Source organism: Camellia sinensis, chromosome 4 (assembly GCF_055761805.1).
Source record: "Camellia sinensis isolate YWXY chromosome 4, ASM5576180v1, whole genome shotgun sequence".
Taxonomy (NCBI): domain Eukaryota; kingdom Viridiplantae; phylum Streptophyta; class Magnoliopsida; order Ericales; family Theaceae; genus Camellia; species Camellia sinensis.
The window spans coordinates 111680424-111696919 of record NC_138964.1 but is presented as its reverse complement, the minus strand read 5'-3'; the positions used below and the strand labels follow the sequence as shown (position 1 = coordinate 111696919).

The window sequence follows — 16496 nt, the reverse complement described above, 5'->3', positions numbered from 1 at the left end:
CGACGAAAACTAAGTTTAGTCGCCAATAATTACATATGGCGACTAAATTAATTTAGTAGCTAAAAATATTAGACGAATACCGACTAAATCAGGTTGTTTGTTGCCCAACATGGTGCTTTTGGCGACTAAAATTGGTTTTGGTCGCCAATTGTGCATTTTGTTGCAGTGATTCTATTAGAAATTTATTAAAAAAAAAATCAAATCATATGTAAAATACATGATACATTTATTAAATTTTTAGGACAACAGTACCCGTTATTGATTTTTTTTAAATAATAATAGTCTTATATGTAATTTCATTGTTGTCCTAAAAATTTAATAAATTTGCCTTGTACTTTACACATAATTTGTTTTGCTGTAAATTCCTAACAAATTCTAACAAAAATGATTAACTTTAATAAGATAATATTTTCAAGGGGATAACTGTTGAGGTTAAAGTTCAGGGGCCAAAATATAAATGTGCCATAGTTTAAGGGGTTTATTGTAATTTAGCCATAATTAAAATGAAAAAAAATATATTGGCTAAAAAAAATTTAAAAAAATGATTTTGAAAATCAAATAATCATTGTTAATATGTTTCAATTCTGTTTTCATAACTTATATGGCGTTTTAGCAATAGATTATTTTAGCAAAAGTCAAAAATCATTATAAAAAAGTCAAATTTTCTCTTTACTTTTTAAATTGTCGTTTTGCAAAAAAATTTAAAAATTAATTAAAATAGTACATTTTGTTTTGACTTGTACCTTAACTAAATAGTGTGTCTTGTGTGGCTTACTCAAGTGTGAGAATTGAGGAAATGAATTGTATTTTGAGGAAGATGTTTTAACTATGATTTGAGAATATGAATTATAATTTGAGTTTATGTGTTTTGAAATTATGATTTGAGTGTAGAAAATTTATTTGGTTATGAACTTTGAATAGAGTGTTGAATTGAGTTTTGAAAGTTTAATTTGACATGTGAAGTAAGAAAATTTATTTGGTTATAAGTTTTGGAAAGAATTTTCAAAACTTAATTCAAATTGTTATAATTCATAACAAAACACACTACTTTCACACTATTGAAAATTTTGATCAACACTCATAACCAAACTCTTTTTAAAATTCAATTAAAAAAATTTATTATTAACAGAAAATAACATTAATCAATTTTTTTAATTGAAAATACTACAAAGGAAACAACTTTTTTTCAAAATAAATATTCAAAAAATTTAAATCATAAATATTTAAATAATTTAAAAAATTTAATAAGTAAAAAATTAAAATAAATATTCAAAAAATTTAACTCATAAAAATTTAAATAATTTAAATATTCAAAAAAATTAAATAATTTAAATTTAAAAACAACTCTACACTCAAATCATAACCAAACACATAAAACAAAACTCAGTTAAGAAATTATTTTTAAAACTCATAACCAAACACATAATTCGAAACTCCATTCTACTTTCACAACTCTACACTCAAATCGTAACCAAATACCTAACAAAAAAATTAAAATATTTAAAAATATTTTTATAAAGTAGAGGTTGAATTTATTTTTATAAAATATTTTAAAATTTAAAAAATTTAAATCGTAATATTTAAAAATATTCAAAAATTAAAAAATTAAAAAAATCGTAACATATTTAAATATTAAAATATTTAAAATCTTAACAAATTAAAATATTTTTAAAATATTTAAAAAATTAAAATATTGATTTGAATTGAGTTTTGAAAAGAGTTTTGAATTATGTGTTTTGTTAAGAGTTTTGAAAAGTAATGATTATGTTTTGAATTGAGTTTTGAGAAATGGGTGTAGAATTATGATTTGAAAACTCAAAACAAACACTACACTCAAGTCAATAGGTAGAACTATAATTTGAGAAGCTTACCAAACGGAATCTCAATTTGTGCACCAGTAATTTTCTCAATGCCCATCATCATCCTAATTTTCTTGCTACATTGTTATCCCTTAATCAAGTGACCATCTTATCTCTCAAGTACATCTCTAAATCTCTCAATACATATCCGTCCTTCACAGCCACCCCACCATTACCATCAGCATCCGCCACTATCATTGTCGGCGACCCTTTCTACAGCCTTTCATTTCCACGACAACTCGAAACCCCCATCGGCCACTTTCCCACCATTGCTAACAACCTCTTGCGGTTACCCTCCATCGCAACGTAGTCCTGTGAGAGGAAGAGAGAGATTAGGATCTAGGGTTTGGGTTTCTAGATCTAGGGTTTGAGCAATCGAAGAAGAAGAAGAAAAAAAAAGGGCTGGAACGGGGTCAGTTGTAGAGGGTAAGACATAACGAAAGACGGTGCACGACGATAAATGGGTGGACAACAGAGTTGAGGGGAGGTGCAATGAGGTTGAAGAAGAGAGTTGGCGGTGGTTGTAGTGGCAAGGACTAGAAAGAGATGATGAAGTGGTTGATGCCATTGACAGGAAGGTAAGGAGACCGTTGAAGGGATGATGGTCGGAGGGTAGAGGGTGGCTGGTATTGGTAGTAGTTGTTAGGGTTAGGGTTTTGTTAGAAATGACGAATGATAGTTTGGTATTATTTGAAAATTAGTGATATGTATCAAACAAAAATTAAAGCTTTTAATTTGAGTGTGATGTGATCTAAGCAAAAAAGAAAGGTCATGGGCCCCGTTTATTTTCAGAGATAGAATGGAAGGGATTTATAGTGAGGGAATTTATAGTGAGGAGATTGTTAGTGAGGGGATTGATAGTGAGGGATTAATAGTGAGGAATTGTTAAATTATTTTTATATAAAATAATAAAATAAATAAAAAAATATAAAAAATTAAACATTAATATTTAAAAAAAAAATTCCCAATATATAAAAAATAAAATAAATAAAAAAATTTCTAATCCCCTCATTATTTTTCTAATACCATCTCTACCTCTCCCTTACCAATCACCTTCCAAGGCCGTTACTAATACCAAGGGATTAGTAGTCCCCTCCCCATCTCTCAAAACAAACACCCCATATAGTAGTCCCACCTCACTATCAATCTCAATCCCCTCCCTATAACCCCAAACAAAAAGGGCCATGGTGTGTACTGAGATAATTAGTAATGTATATATAGAATTGCTCTCACTTTTATTATAAAAATTTGTAACTTTGTTGAAGGATTATTGTCTGGGACGAGCTCCCTTCCATACTTTCATCTATTCATATACATTCATACCCTTCAAATGGGTCCCAATTGAAAATAAGATTGATGATTTAACCTGTCCAGTTCATAAGTCTCACATTATAGATCATTCATATAAAAGATTAATTTCATCAAACATACATAAATATAAATAAATCATATTTTATTTTATAAAATAGACTATAGATATCATTTATTACGAGACCAAATAAACGTTTGGAATCATTTATATGTACCACGCTTAGAGCATCAGGTTCTTCAAAATTTTAGTCAAATTATAACTTGAAAAGTCATTTTTCTATTTTCGCTAGTCACCCCACTGCATCAAACTCTGTATTTTAACTCAATCTTATTAAAATATTTGTTATTCTTTTTTTATAATTAAATTGATGAGTTATGAACCAAATAATTCTTATGTTTTACAAAAGGTAAAACTGGAGGAAATGTAAAAAAAAAAAAAAAAAATTGCCGTTGACCGGCAGACATCCGGTAACACACAACTCCGCCTATTATAGCAATGAACAGAACCTCGCTTGTTGTAGCGAGGTACTATAACATTTGTATATTAGCGAAGAACAGTAACAAGACTGATGCAGTCTGTTTTTGATGAACAATATCAATAATCTAGCAAAAAAATGATTTTAGTTAATTTGATGCGGATGCTTTTACAACCCACAAAAAAGATATTTAGGAGTACGGAGAGATGAGTTATCCTTGCCCAATTGGACACCACTAAACTTGCTCAAGGAGCAAGCAATAACTCCTCCGCAAAGTGGGCTGGAGAAGGGGTCCCTGCTGTGGGCAACTCACAGCTGTGACTGCTGTGAGTTAAAACTGTGGCGTTTTAACTTTTTTTTTATTTATTTAATTAATGTGAGGGTTCATTAATTCTTATTTCACTATAACAAACAAAACAATAAACCTAATAGGGATGTTGCCATCTTCACTGTAAGCAAAAAGTCTCTATTTACATGGAGTGAAAAGTTAGCTTTTATTTTTTATTTTTTTATTTTTTAACATTTTTGTCTTCTCTCAAACAGATTGAACAGTGTTTTCTATTTTTGCTTCACCGTTCTTCTGCTGAATTTACAGACCATTATTGTTCAACAAACTGGTATGTGTATCTATCTATATATATATATATATATATATTATATGTATATATGTTTTGTATTTTATTTTGTACAGTATGTTAGTGGGTTCAACAAGTATAATAGTTTGGTTTGTTTTTTGTGAATGGATTGAGAAACACAGTTGTATATTATAAGAAAAAAATTTTATTATGTAATTTGTTTTGTACATATTATGTATTTTTGTATAAATATTATATAATTTTTTTAAGGAGTTACGATAATTTGTAATTCATAATTTTTTTTTTTATAGCAATGTTATGTATTTTTGTGGAAATGTTACACATTTTTATAACAATGTTATGTATTTTTGTAATAATGTTATGCATTTTATGTTCTAAAAAAAGTTTCAATAAAAAAATCTATAACCTTACTATAAAATGCGAATTTAATTTTTTAATCATAAATTGTTATAACTCAATAAAAAATGACAACATTTGTGACAAAAATACAAAACATATATCAAAAATTTATATAATAAGAGGGCATATGATTCACATCTTTAAGCGTGTCTGCCAAAAGATTCCCTATATTATATAATATACTAATTCTAATATAATTTTGCAATTGTATATTATAATCTACTAAGATACAATAAATTTCCAATGTTACTGTACAAATTACACATCTTTTCTTTTCCTCTCCCCTATCCTTTTAATTAATTTACATTATTAATTAATTTATTAGATTTCATTGAATTGCTTAATTACTTAGCATTTAAAATTAATTAATAACTTTTTTGCTCAGATTCTTGTTTCGTTTAATATATATATATATATATTTTCCCCATATTTGTTAGTGTTGAACTGGAGGATAGTATAACGGACGATGGTGGACTTGAGGGATGCATCGAAGAAATGGGACAGTTGGCCAAGGATAAATCACCATATCTTGGTGTGGAGTTTCCATCAGAAGAAGCTGCATATGAGTTTTATAATGAATACGGAAGAATTGTGGGGTTTAGTATTAGAAGAGATTATTGTAACAAAAGTAAGAAAGATGGTGTTATGACTAGTAGAAAGTTTGTTTGTTGTAAGGAGGGAGAGAGGGAAAAAGATAAACGGTACACGATGATAAAAAATCCTCGAAGTGAGACAAGAACAAATTGTAAAGCATTCATGCATATATCTTTTAAGCGGGACTTGTCGAAGTGGATTGTGTCAAAATTTGATAACAACCACAACCACCCTTTGCATCTTCCTCAATGTACTCATTTGATGCCATCTCAGAGAAAGGTATATGATGCTCACGGTATAAATAGATATAGCTCATGAGACTGGAATATCTCTTAAGGCTTCACATGAGCTTATTGGTGCTATAGCAGGAGGGAATGAGTTTGTAGGGTTCACGCAGGAGGATCAGAAAACCTACTTACATGCAAAAAGACAGCGAAACTTGCAGTATGGTGAAGCAGGGAGTTTGTTAAGATGTTTCCAGCAGCAAGTGGCAGAAAATTCATATTTTTACTATGCCATTCAGTTGGATGTAAATGAGATGATTACTAATATTTTTTGGGCTGATCATCAGATGATAACAAATTATGGGCTTTTCGGTGATGCGGTGTCATTCGACACAACTTTTCGAACAAATAAGGAGTACCGTCCACTTGCTTTATTTTCTGGCTTTATCCACTTTAGAATGACAGTGATTTTTGGTGCAGCATTATTGTATGATGAAACTGCAGAGTCATTTGAATGGTTATTTGAAACATTTTTGGATACAATGTCAGGAAAAAAGCCTGTTAGTATTTTCACAGATCAAGAACAAGCAATGGCTAAGGCAATTTCACAAATCATGCCTGAGGTTTTTCATGGGTTGTGCACTTTTCACCTAATGCAAAATGCTTTAAAGCATTTAGGTTACTTGTTCAAGAGTGGTTCAAAATTTAGTAGCGATTTAAAAGCTTGCATTTATGACTACGAGAATGAGCATGAATTAATTGAAGCTTGGAATTCTTTGATTGATAAATACAACTTGCAAGAGAATGAGTAGATGAAAAGAACTTGGAGAAAAAGAGAGCAGTGGGCGCATGTGTATATGATGTGGGTATTTACTGGAGGAATGCGAAGCACACAACTTAGTGAAAGTCTAAATGGAACATTAAGGAGATATTTGAAAGATGATTATAACATTGTTCAATTCTTTACTCACTTCAATCGGATTGTTGTAGATAAGCGGTATGAGAAAATTTCTGCAATATATGATTCTAGACAAAAGTTGCCAAGAATGAAATTGAAAAAGTCTCCCATTTTAATCTAGGTTGCGAGTTTATACACCCCTCCTATCTTTGATTTATTTCATTGTGAGTTGGATACGTCCCTTTGTTGTCAAGTGAAGCAATTCCATGAGTTGGAAGGAGAAGTTAAGTGCGTGATTGGCTTGTATGGTAATGGTGAAGAGTATATTGTGGAGGGTAGGGTGGAAGTTACTGGACTAAGAGGTGAAAAAAGCTGTCAAGAAATACATTGTACTTGTAAGAAATTTGAGAACTTTGGAATTTTATGTAGTCATGCAATCAAAGCACTTGATAGAATGAATATTATGAAAATTCCCGAAAGGTATCTATTAGGCCGATGGAGATTGGATGCAAAAGATTGTAAAGTTGAAGAGAAAAATGTTGTAGCGGATGAGGATGATCCGAAGTTGTTAATATTAGCACGTTATAAAGATCTTTGTCCAAGAATGGTGAAACTAGCAACTCAAGCATCTATGCACAAACCTGCCTATCAATTGGTTGATGAGGGAATTAAGGAATTGTGTGTAAAAGTAAATAATATGATGAAGGGAGTTGGAAATTTTGGTACCAATGAATTAGATGTGGATGACCCCAACTTTGCACAAGTTAAGGGCATAAAGAAGAAAGATGTTGGACACAAAGGGAGAGGTAGATTAAAACCTTGGCATGAGATGATGAATAAGAAGACAAAAGTTATTTCACAACCTACCCGCCTTAGTAAGGTATTACCTATGTACTTTGAAAATTTCAAATGACATGCATTTATTTTTATAAATTATGTAAAGTATTGATAACTTTTTGAATTTCTTTAGACTATTGGTCAATCAAGCAACATTACAAATGTTCAAAATTCGTCATCAAGCCAACCACAGGTTAGCTATTGTTTTATGTTATTTATTTATTATTATTTTTTTTTTTAATAAATTGTGTAATGTATTGATAAATTTAACAACTTATTTAGACTATTGGTCAATCAAGCAATATCACAAATGTTCAAAATTCATCTTCAAGTCAACCACAGGTTAGCTCTTGTTTTATGTTATTTGTTTATTTTTTAGACTACATTGTATTAGTGTATTTACTTTTCACGGTGTTTTATGGAGGAGGATGTTGGGAGTCTCTATTGGCCACAATTGATAAATTATAAGTATAATCTTCTCACATGTGATACTAATTCATACTCACCAAGGTATCCACAATCACAACCTTTGTCTTTCCAAGCATCACATAGGCCACAAAGTTCTCAAGTAAGTAATATATATATATATATATATAGATATGTGTTTGTAATGTAATTTAGTCCATAAAATTTATTCTAATGAATTTTCTTTTCTTTTCTTTTTCTTTTCTTTTTTTTAGGGAATATCACTTAATCTGGTGGGGCACAATTCAATGGAGACTGAATTTAGAAATGAGAGTTCTTTTGATTTTTCTATTTATTCCCAACCGCCTCCACAAAATTGACATGGGGATCCACTTTGTAGTTTTTATTTTGAGAATTGAAATTGAAAGTTTTTAGAATTTTGTTTGGATAATTTAGAATGGTTGAGATAGATTTTGGGATATTTGGTAGGAGATTTTGAAGTTTGAATGTCTCAGAATTTTGTTTTATTTTTTTATATAGATGTTGGATGTGAATTAAATATATTTTGGCCTTAAGTTGGGTTTTTTTATTTTTTATTTTTTTATACAATTATTTTTTTTTTTTTTTGAAGTTACATTTTTTTTACTTATGGTTTAATAAATTGATTTGTTCAAATACAATTTTTTTTCCCTTTCAATTTCACTTTTGATGCATTTAAGCCAATTTTGAAAAAGTCAAAACATGTATGATTTGTTTGATTTTAATTTTAAAATTAATCTTTTTAAAAAAATACAATTTAGTTTCATAAATTGATTTGTTCCATGAATTATTTTTATTTTATTATATTTTCTATTTATAAAATAAATTTTTTTTAGAGTGATGATTGAGATCCCCTCCAAACACCACCCCCACCATCACCACCCCATAGATACGTGACGAGTGGTGATTAGAGGAGAAAGAATAAAAAATAAAAAATAAAAATAAAAAAGTAACCAATCAAATGAAGAGAGAGTCAAGAAAGTGGAAAAAAAAAAAAAAAAAGGGGTCCAACACAAACACACCCTTTCAACTTTACACGACTGCGGGACCAGAAGATGACAGAGTCCCTGTTAAGTTTATTGTTTTTGTTTGTTACAATGAAAGAAGAATTAATGAACCCTCACATTAATTAAATAAATAAATAAATGTTAAAACGCCACCGTTTTAACTCACAGCAGTCACAGCTGTGAGTTGTCCACGGCAGGGACCCTCCTCCAAGTGGGCTTAGTTCCTTCCAAGTTCCAAGGTTAAGATGATGGAAAGGGACTTGAAGAGAGAGACAGAGAGTGCGACATTGCCAATGCCATAGAATGGAACTACCAGTCAAAGAATTCAAAAACACAAAAACAAACCTACCATTCTCTCATTATTCTCTGTTCCCTCACCAGTTGTTACTTGTAATCCCTTTTGTTTCTTTCTATAGTATGTTAATCTGCAACAAGGGTTGTTTTTTTTCAACTACCAAAGCAACCTCCTTGCTTTCTCTCACCTTCTCGAGAAAATTCTATCGGTTCGACCCTGCTTTCGGGATCAATCAGAGTTGAATGGCGAGGCCTGGCAACAAGATTATCCAAGCTAAGCTGGTGGGTACGTCCTACCCTTTTCATATTCTTCTCTAATCTCCTCCCAATCATATTTTTCCCATCTCTTCTCTGTTTTTGTTTAGATACACAGTTTTGTTCTTCTTCTCCATTTCCCTGTAAATCTTTCTGTTAATGTTGAGAGTTTCACAATTATAGATTTGTATGTTCAAATTTGGAGGAAAGTGAGTGCAGTGGGGGAATCTTAAGACACAGAACACTACTGAAATTTGTAAAAAAAAATAATAATAATAATAAAACTATTGCAATACTTAACCAAAAAGAACTTGCTAACACATTATATTGACACTCCCTTTAATACATTGTATTGTTGATGCATTGTAGTTCCCTTGTCATCTCCAATTTTTGGTTCTAGGGTTTGTCAAATAAGCTGAATTCTCTTCTTTTGTTGAAACAAAGAAGAAAAAGATTAGGCATTCTTAAACGAATCCACTTTTTTTTTATTTGATTAGCCATAAAAGAAAATGAACAAATATAAGTAATTCCATTTCCATTCCCTTTTCCTGTCCTTTCCTCAAGCCTCAACAGATCCAATATCTGGCATTAGAGCAACTTTGGACATCGTGGCACTGCTGTAGAAAATTGGAGCTATCACCTAATCTTGTGTTTGGATCATGTATTTGTAGAGAGATTTATGGAGAAAAGGAATAGGGAAGGGTAAAGCTATTTTTTTTCTTCCCTTTCTTCCCTCTATAAATAAACATACCATAAAGGGAATGTAGGATCACCATAGTATCATAGAATTTTTTGAAATGCTATTTCAGATTGTAACTATTGTATGATATCAAACCATTTTTGTGCACATGGCCTCTTGGAGAAAAACTCCCAATTTTACTCCACACATACATACCCTTGAGCATCTTGCAATCTGAATCTTGAAGTTTTGAATTTTCTTGTTTAAATCTTAATTGCGACGATGTTCTACACCAGTCAACACTTAAGAGCCATGATCCTTTAATTTGGGGTGGTACTTCACCGTGTAGAGTTTACTTTGAAAAGGTTGGAATTTTTGGTCCAGATACAAATAATTGGATGTGCTTATAGGAGTGTTTCATTAATTTAATAATTCTTGGATTATGATGTACGATTTGACAATAATGCATGCATGTCTATTACATTATACAAGTGTTTACACTCCCCCCCCCCCCCCCCCCCAAAAAAAGGTGTTTCTGGTTGTTTAATCTTTGTATGCCTCTTTCTGAATTTCAGCTGATGCATTGGTATTATTTAAATTTAGTGCCTGTATTGTTTTCATGTCGGGCTTTAAACTCTGGTTCTGTATTGAAGTTTTCTGTTTTTGCATATTGTATGGTTTTTGACCTATTTTGAAATGAATGTGATTTTGAATAACTATGCATTGTGGATTAGCTATGCTTGATTAACTTTTTTTTTTGAATGAAAAATGTCACAATACGTCAATTCTTAGCTATTTCTTGAATTTTTCTGAAGGTTCTTTTGGGCGACATGGGAACTGGGAAAACCAGTTTGGTATTAAGATTTGTCAAAGGCCAATTTTTCGACAACCAGGTTCACTTTAATGTCTTGTTTAAACCTGATGATTATTTTCTTGTTTTAGTAATTATTTATTTGTGTCTGTGGTCAAGTATATTTGACAGACGTGTCATGCAGGAACCAACCATTGGAGCAGCATTTTTCACTCAGATATTGTCATTACCTGAAGCCACTGTGAAATTTGATATATGGGACACAGCAGGACAGGAACGATACCATAGCTTGGCTCCGATGTATTATCGCGGTGCAGCAGCATCCATTGTTGTGTATGATATCACAAGCATGGTAGCATTTTTTGGGAGTTCTTGCTGTTATCTTTAGTTGCTGCATCTTCTGTTTAATTCATATATGATCATGTTTTGAAATTGAAATTATGAAAATGCAAGAAAGTGATTGGATGTTTCAACTAATAACTAGATCAATATATTAATCTTTCACTGTTATCAGAGTCTTACGATTTATGATTCGATTATCATAGATCGATACGAATCGATAGATGAATTTATTTTGGGATAGAATCTATTGTGAATTGGTGAATTGCATGATTCATAGTTCATTCATGATTTTTGCAATTCTAGAAACTGTTGTATTAGACATATTTTGACCCATTTTAACTCCTTTTTTTTTTTGAGTAAAAATGATATAATACAACTTCTAAGAGTGTTTGGTATGAAAATAACCAATACTTGTGCATGATTTGTTATTATCTTCGTAATTAGAGTTTTTAATAGGATCCAATTAGATACCGTCAGAACCCAACTTGTTCTTACCCTTTCTCCTCATTTTTTTTTTCCTTAAAAGAATCTTGTAATACATCTTCTAAAGATAGGTTAAAATAACCTAGGCCCATGAATTTTCTATTACTATTTTAGTGAAATAAGTATGGTTCAATATTACATGGGTCCGGTTATTTAGACCAATGGTTCCACAATTGTTTTAACTTTTTTGAACAATAAGCATATACACCTTTTAAAATATTTTAGGTTTTAAAATAGAAGATTTCACTTAATTCTTTCTTCTTATATTGCTCTATATAGGGTTCCTAGGTCCATTTTTTGAATCTCAATGGAGATTGTATTATAGTTTTTGAATAATTTTATGGTTAGTGAGATTTGGACCCACATCTCTTACTATAAAGGTAATGACTTCCCAGTTAGATGGTATGATCATGTTCTTGTTAAGAACTATTTTATAGCATATGCCAAGATCAATTTATTGCATTCATTTTCATATATTCATGTTTAACATCTTCATTTTTAAATGTTTTTTTTTTTTTTAAATAGTTTGTACTGAATCTTAATGATTTCAATTCAATTCGATTCATGATTTGCAAAATTAGAATTTCAATTTATGACATGATTCTCAATATGACAATATAGTTTGAGATCCTTTCAGTTGTTTATTTAAACTAGTAATTTGCACAGTCTAAGTTCTTTTTTTGTAATTTGATTGAATTCTTGTATTTTTTTATTTTTTATTTTTTGAAATTTTAATTTCTCAATGGCATGAAAAGCTTATTGACCTTGTATGCCAACCAGAGACTTAGAAGATGGTAATCAAACATAATCTATATTGCCCATCAGTATGGGCATACATTGTTCTTAATGAAATAATATCACACATCATTTAAGGGCTGCAACTTATGAACATAGCATAAATTCCCTTCTATTTTAAAAATATCATCTTTCTCAATCTCTCATATAAAATAGAAAAATGAGTGAAAATAAGGTACAATCAAAATATTTGTGTAACCTAATTTCTTACATAGATGAATACTGTGATAGCCTTAGTATATATGATGGCAAAGTAATCTCTTGATTCCTGAATTTTGTGTAGGCATCAAATGAGTGAAAATAAAGTACAATCATCACTGATTGTCTATAAAGTACAATCAAAATATTTGTGTAACCTGATTTCTTATGCTTTAAATATTGATTATGATTGTGATTATAAATCATCACTGATGCCGTCAAATCTTTTAAACATATATTATTTTGTCCATTGTCGTATGTTTGATCTATTTGTTCATCTCTCAAAGTGTAACCCTTTTGAATGGTAATGTGGTTCCTCTCCAGGATACATTTGTTCGAGCCAAAAAATGGGTTGAAGAACTGAAAAAACAAGGTAACACAATGAACTTGCAAACAGGTGCTCTTTCTGCCTTTTCTTTCTCAACTTGACAAGTCCTTTTATTTCTGAATTTATTTACCTGATTTTAGTATCTTATAAAGACTACTGACTATAATTATCAACTACACACAGTCTACCTCTCTATGTGGTTATCTTTAGGATGATTGCATGGATCATTTAATTATTTTTCTTTTAATTGTTTCTAGGAAATCCAAATTTGGTAATGGCATTGGTAGCAAACAAGTCTGACTTGGAACAGGACAGAGAGGTGGAGACTGAGGTATATGCAAGCTTTCAATATTTGTTTTTTTTTTTTTTTCCCCTTTTAGTAAAGGTGATTGATGATAAAAGAGGATCACGACTATTTTGAAAGGAAACTTCACTTGTATTGAAAAAAGAAAGGAAACTTCACAAGATGTGAGCTCCCAGTTAAAGATGAGACGTGGGTGTAGGAAGGATTTATATACATAATGTCTAATGTCGAACATAAATCCAATTAGTGAGGTTAGCAATGTTGGGATTTATTTCACATCCCACCAATGCAAATGGAATCACACCATGCACACATCAAAGAGAGAAACTATAATCACATGGAGATTTATGTGGTTCGGCCCAAATTGCCTACATCCACGAGAGAGAGATATTCAACTATATGATAAATTAAAGAATAGATGTGAAATGACCACAATACTCAAAATGCACACCACTACTTGAACCCCATGTTTAACAGTAGTTGAGCCCTTGCTCACCCTGTTACCCGAGGTATTTTTTCTTTCACCCCTTACATCTCTATTTTTCCTCCTCCCAATCTCACACCTCTAGAATTCTTATAGGTTCCCTATTTATAAGGAAACCGTAGAATCTTAGTCCCATACAATTAATAAAACCCTACACATATTGGGCTCCTAGTGTATTCCAAATTCTACAATCTAATCCAACTAAATGTAAAACATCATTAATTGTATAGGTCCCGCAGAATACAAGACACACACCCAAAGCAATGACAAAAAGGAATATAACCTTAATCTCGAGCTCCTTTGGATAGACTTGATTATCATATTACATACATTACTAGTAGTATCTTAAGAGATCGTGACTTGGAGTGATGGTAAGTGCCATCCACCTATAGCTTTTTGTGTGGCATGTTCAAGTCACAGAAACCAACCTCTACAAAATGTGGGGAGAAGGTTGCCTCCCTAATACCTCCTCCTACACGCTGCTAGAAGTGGGAGCCTTGTGCATTGGGTACAACCGTTTATTATTTCTCTCTTTCTATAGTTTTGACATACTCATTTCTATCCTTTATTGAAAGTGTGAGCGTGCTTGACTTGTTGCCATGTGTATTGTGCCAAAATTTCTTTAAAATAATGGAACTCTTGTGTTGGGACAAAATATTGTAATTATTTTTTGAATTATGGACATGTCCATAAGGTACTAGGCACATATATTATATGAGTGTCCTCGAGTTGCTAGTGTTTGATGTGTCAAACATCGTCACCACTTCTATAAGTGTCTTTGCTTCTTAGTGGTTAGTATATTATCAACAAATAGTTATATGACAGCTTGGTGCCAATTTTTCCTAGAATTTTTCTCACAACAGTATCATGTTCTAATCTTCCTTTTAACCGAACTTACTTTTGTGGTTTTGATGGGATATCTAATCCATTCATGTTTAGTCTATCGGCAGCACAAGGTGTTTATTTTTGGTTTTTGGTTTTTGGACCTCTTATGCAAAGCTATTTTCTTTTACCCTTGCAGGAGGGTGAGCAATTCTCCCAAGAAAATGGGATGTTCTTCATAGAAACGTCTGCAAAAACTGCCATGAACATTAATAATCTTTTCTATGAAATAGGTAAATTCTCACTTATTTTTCTTAACTGATAGCAAATCCTACACAATGTGGACATTCTTCTTTCTTATTTTTGGTATTGGTGGGGGGCAGTCTTCCTTCTTTCTATTTGATGCAAATCCGTCAAAGCCGTCACAGATTAAACTTAAAGATATATGCAATGTAGGCCAATCAACTTAGGGTGTGTTTGGATTATGTATATGATATGAGTAGAGGATTTGGAAAAGGGAAAAGAAAATGTGAATGAAATATAAGTTAATTTTTTTTTTTTTTTTTCTCTTTCCCTCACCTTTTCTTTTCCTTCTCATTTTTCTTTCCAAATCCTACCTAAATTCATGATCCAAATATAGCCTTAAACAGTCCAAGTCCCCCCACCCAAAGAAAGGAGGGAAAGAAGAAATAAGAAAAGCAATATACAAAACACCATTTGTTTAGGCAGAAAACATTTTTTTGGAAAATGCCTTCCAAATTTTTTGGCGTTTAGTACAATTGAAAATAATCTTATTTGAACAAAAAATGTTTTCCACTTTTAAAAGGTAAAACGTTTTTTGAACTAAAGTCATTGCACCACACTACGATTGCCACCATCACTGCTGCCGCCGCCACTCCAGCGCTACTAATACTACAATTCGTACATTAGTTTCAGCGATAACTAAATATAGGAAAACTTTTTTTTTGAAAAACATTTTCCGAAAAAAGTTTTCCATAAAAAATGTTTTTCTCAGAAACAAATGGAGCACAATTGTTTGCTTGATTTGTTAAAAATTCGGGCATGGTTCCTGTTATTGTTTTAGAAGAATGAAAATGACATTGGTATAAAGAGTTCCCTTTCTAACTTTTGCAGCAAAACGATTGGCCAAAGCCAGCCCTTTGAAGACTACTGGAAGAATGACTCTACGCAGCGAAACACGGAACCGAAGACGATTTTTTTGTTGCTCAGTATGACGTGATTTACTGTTTGAAGAGTCTAAACATTCGCAGGGTGAACAGTTGAATTCCAGGTGTCAATAGATATGCTTCTTTCCAAAAAAATGAAAGATGACAATTTGTCACAAAGTTGACAAGAAGCTCTCATTTTAAAATTCAGCTAATGAATTCCCATAACACAGTTTCAAAGGGCAAAAGAGTTTTTGTCCATTTGTAAAGGAAATGCTTCCATGAAATCAAAAATGGTCTCCCTAATGAGAAAGTACTTGCATTTGTTGTTTATAAAGATGTGAAGTTCTATTTTTGGTTTGGAACTTTTTGGCCACTGGCGAATTAGGAAATTATTTGAAAGAAAGTAGGGAAGTTGTGTTGCTTTTCTTGGTAAATTTTGGTTATTTTGGGTGAAAATGGCGAATTAAAATGAATTATAAAACATGTTCAAATTTTGGTATTTTGTTTTGTGACTGCCTCAATCCTACTTCACTTCGAAGAAAATTCAGCTCTTAACTATCAATATATAGAGTTCAAGATTTAAGAAATATTTGATGTGTTTTGATCTGAGTAATGTTTGGAGATCAGTCATAACTCACATTAATCAAATTACTGTGATCAATAATGGTAATTAGTACTCCATCCATCTCAAAATATTAGTCTCATTTAGGGATTCTATCTTCCTCTCCTTCTTCTTCTTTTTCTTTTTTAATTTTTTTTAGTATTAACATATTAATTTTTTTAAATTACCTTTAGTATTACATTTATTGCACTTCAAAAATATTACTAATGAATTTAAAAAAAGTGCAAAATAGGAAATTCGTATTCTTTTGGTCCTTAATTTTTGA

General features: G+C 31.3%; 1 protein-coding gene and 1 pseudogene across 4 annotated transcripts; both read left to right on the top strand.

The window, feature by feature from the left end:
• The first annotated feature begins 5136 nt into the window (after window positions 1-5136).
• LOC114260815 (protein FAR1-RELATED SEQUENCE 5 pseudogene) lies at window positions 5137-6271 on the top strand (annotated as a pseudogene).
• A 2594-nt stretch (window positions 6272-8865) lies between these two features.
• Window positions 8866-15946, top strand: LOC114308643 (ras-related protein RHN1). 4 transcript variants are annotated; one of them, XM_028254271.2, is made up of 7 exons: window positions 8866-9221; window positions 10689-10766; window positions 10869-11036; window positions 12827-12875; window positions 13088-13161; window positions 14640-14733; window positions 15575-15946. In XM_028254271.2, the coding sequence occupies exons 1-7, from the start codon at window positions 9183-9185 to the stop codon at window positions 15673-15675; spliced, it is 603 nt and encodes a 200-aa protein (XP_028110072.2). In that variant the 5' UTR covers window positions 8866-9182; the 3' UTR covers window positions 15676-15946. The 4 variants fall into 4 exon arrangements, with proteins under 4 accessions (XP_028110072.2, XP_082722086.1, XP_028110071.2 ...); XM_082865960.1 differs by having other exon boundaries at window positions 8920-9225; XM_028254270.2 differs by having other exon boundaries at window positions 9016-9221; window positions 12827-12899.
• The last annotated feature ends 550 nt before the right edge of the window (window positions 15947-16496 follow it).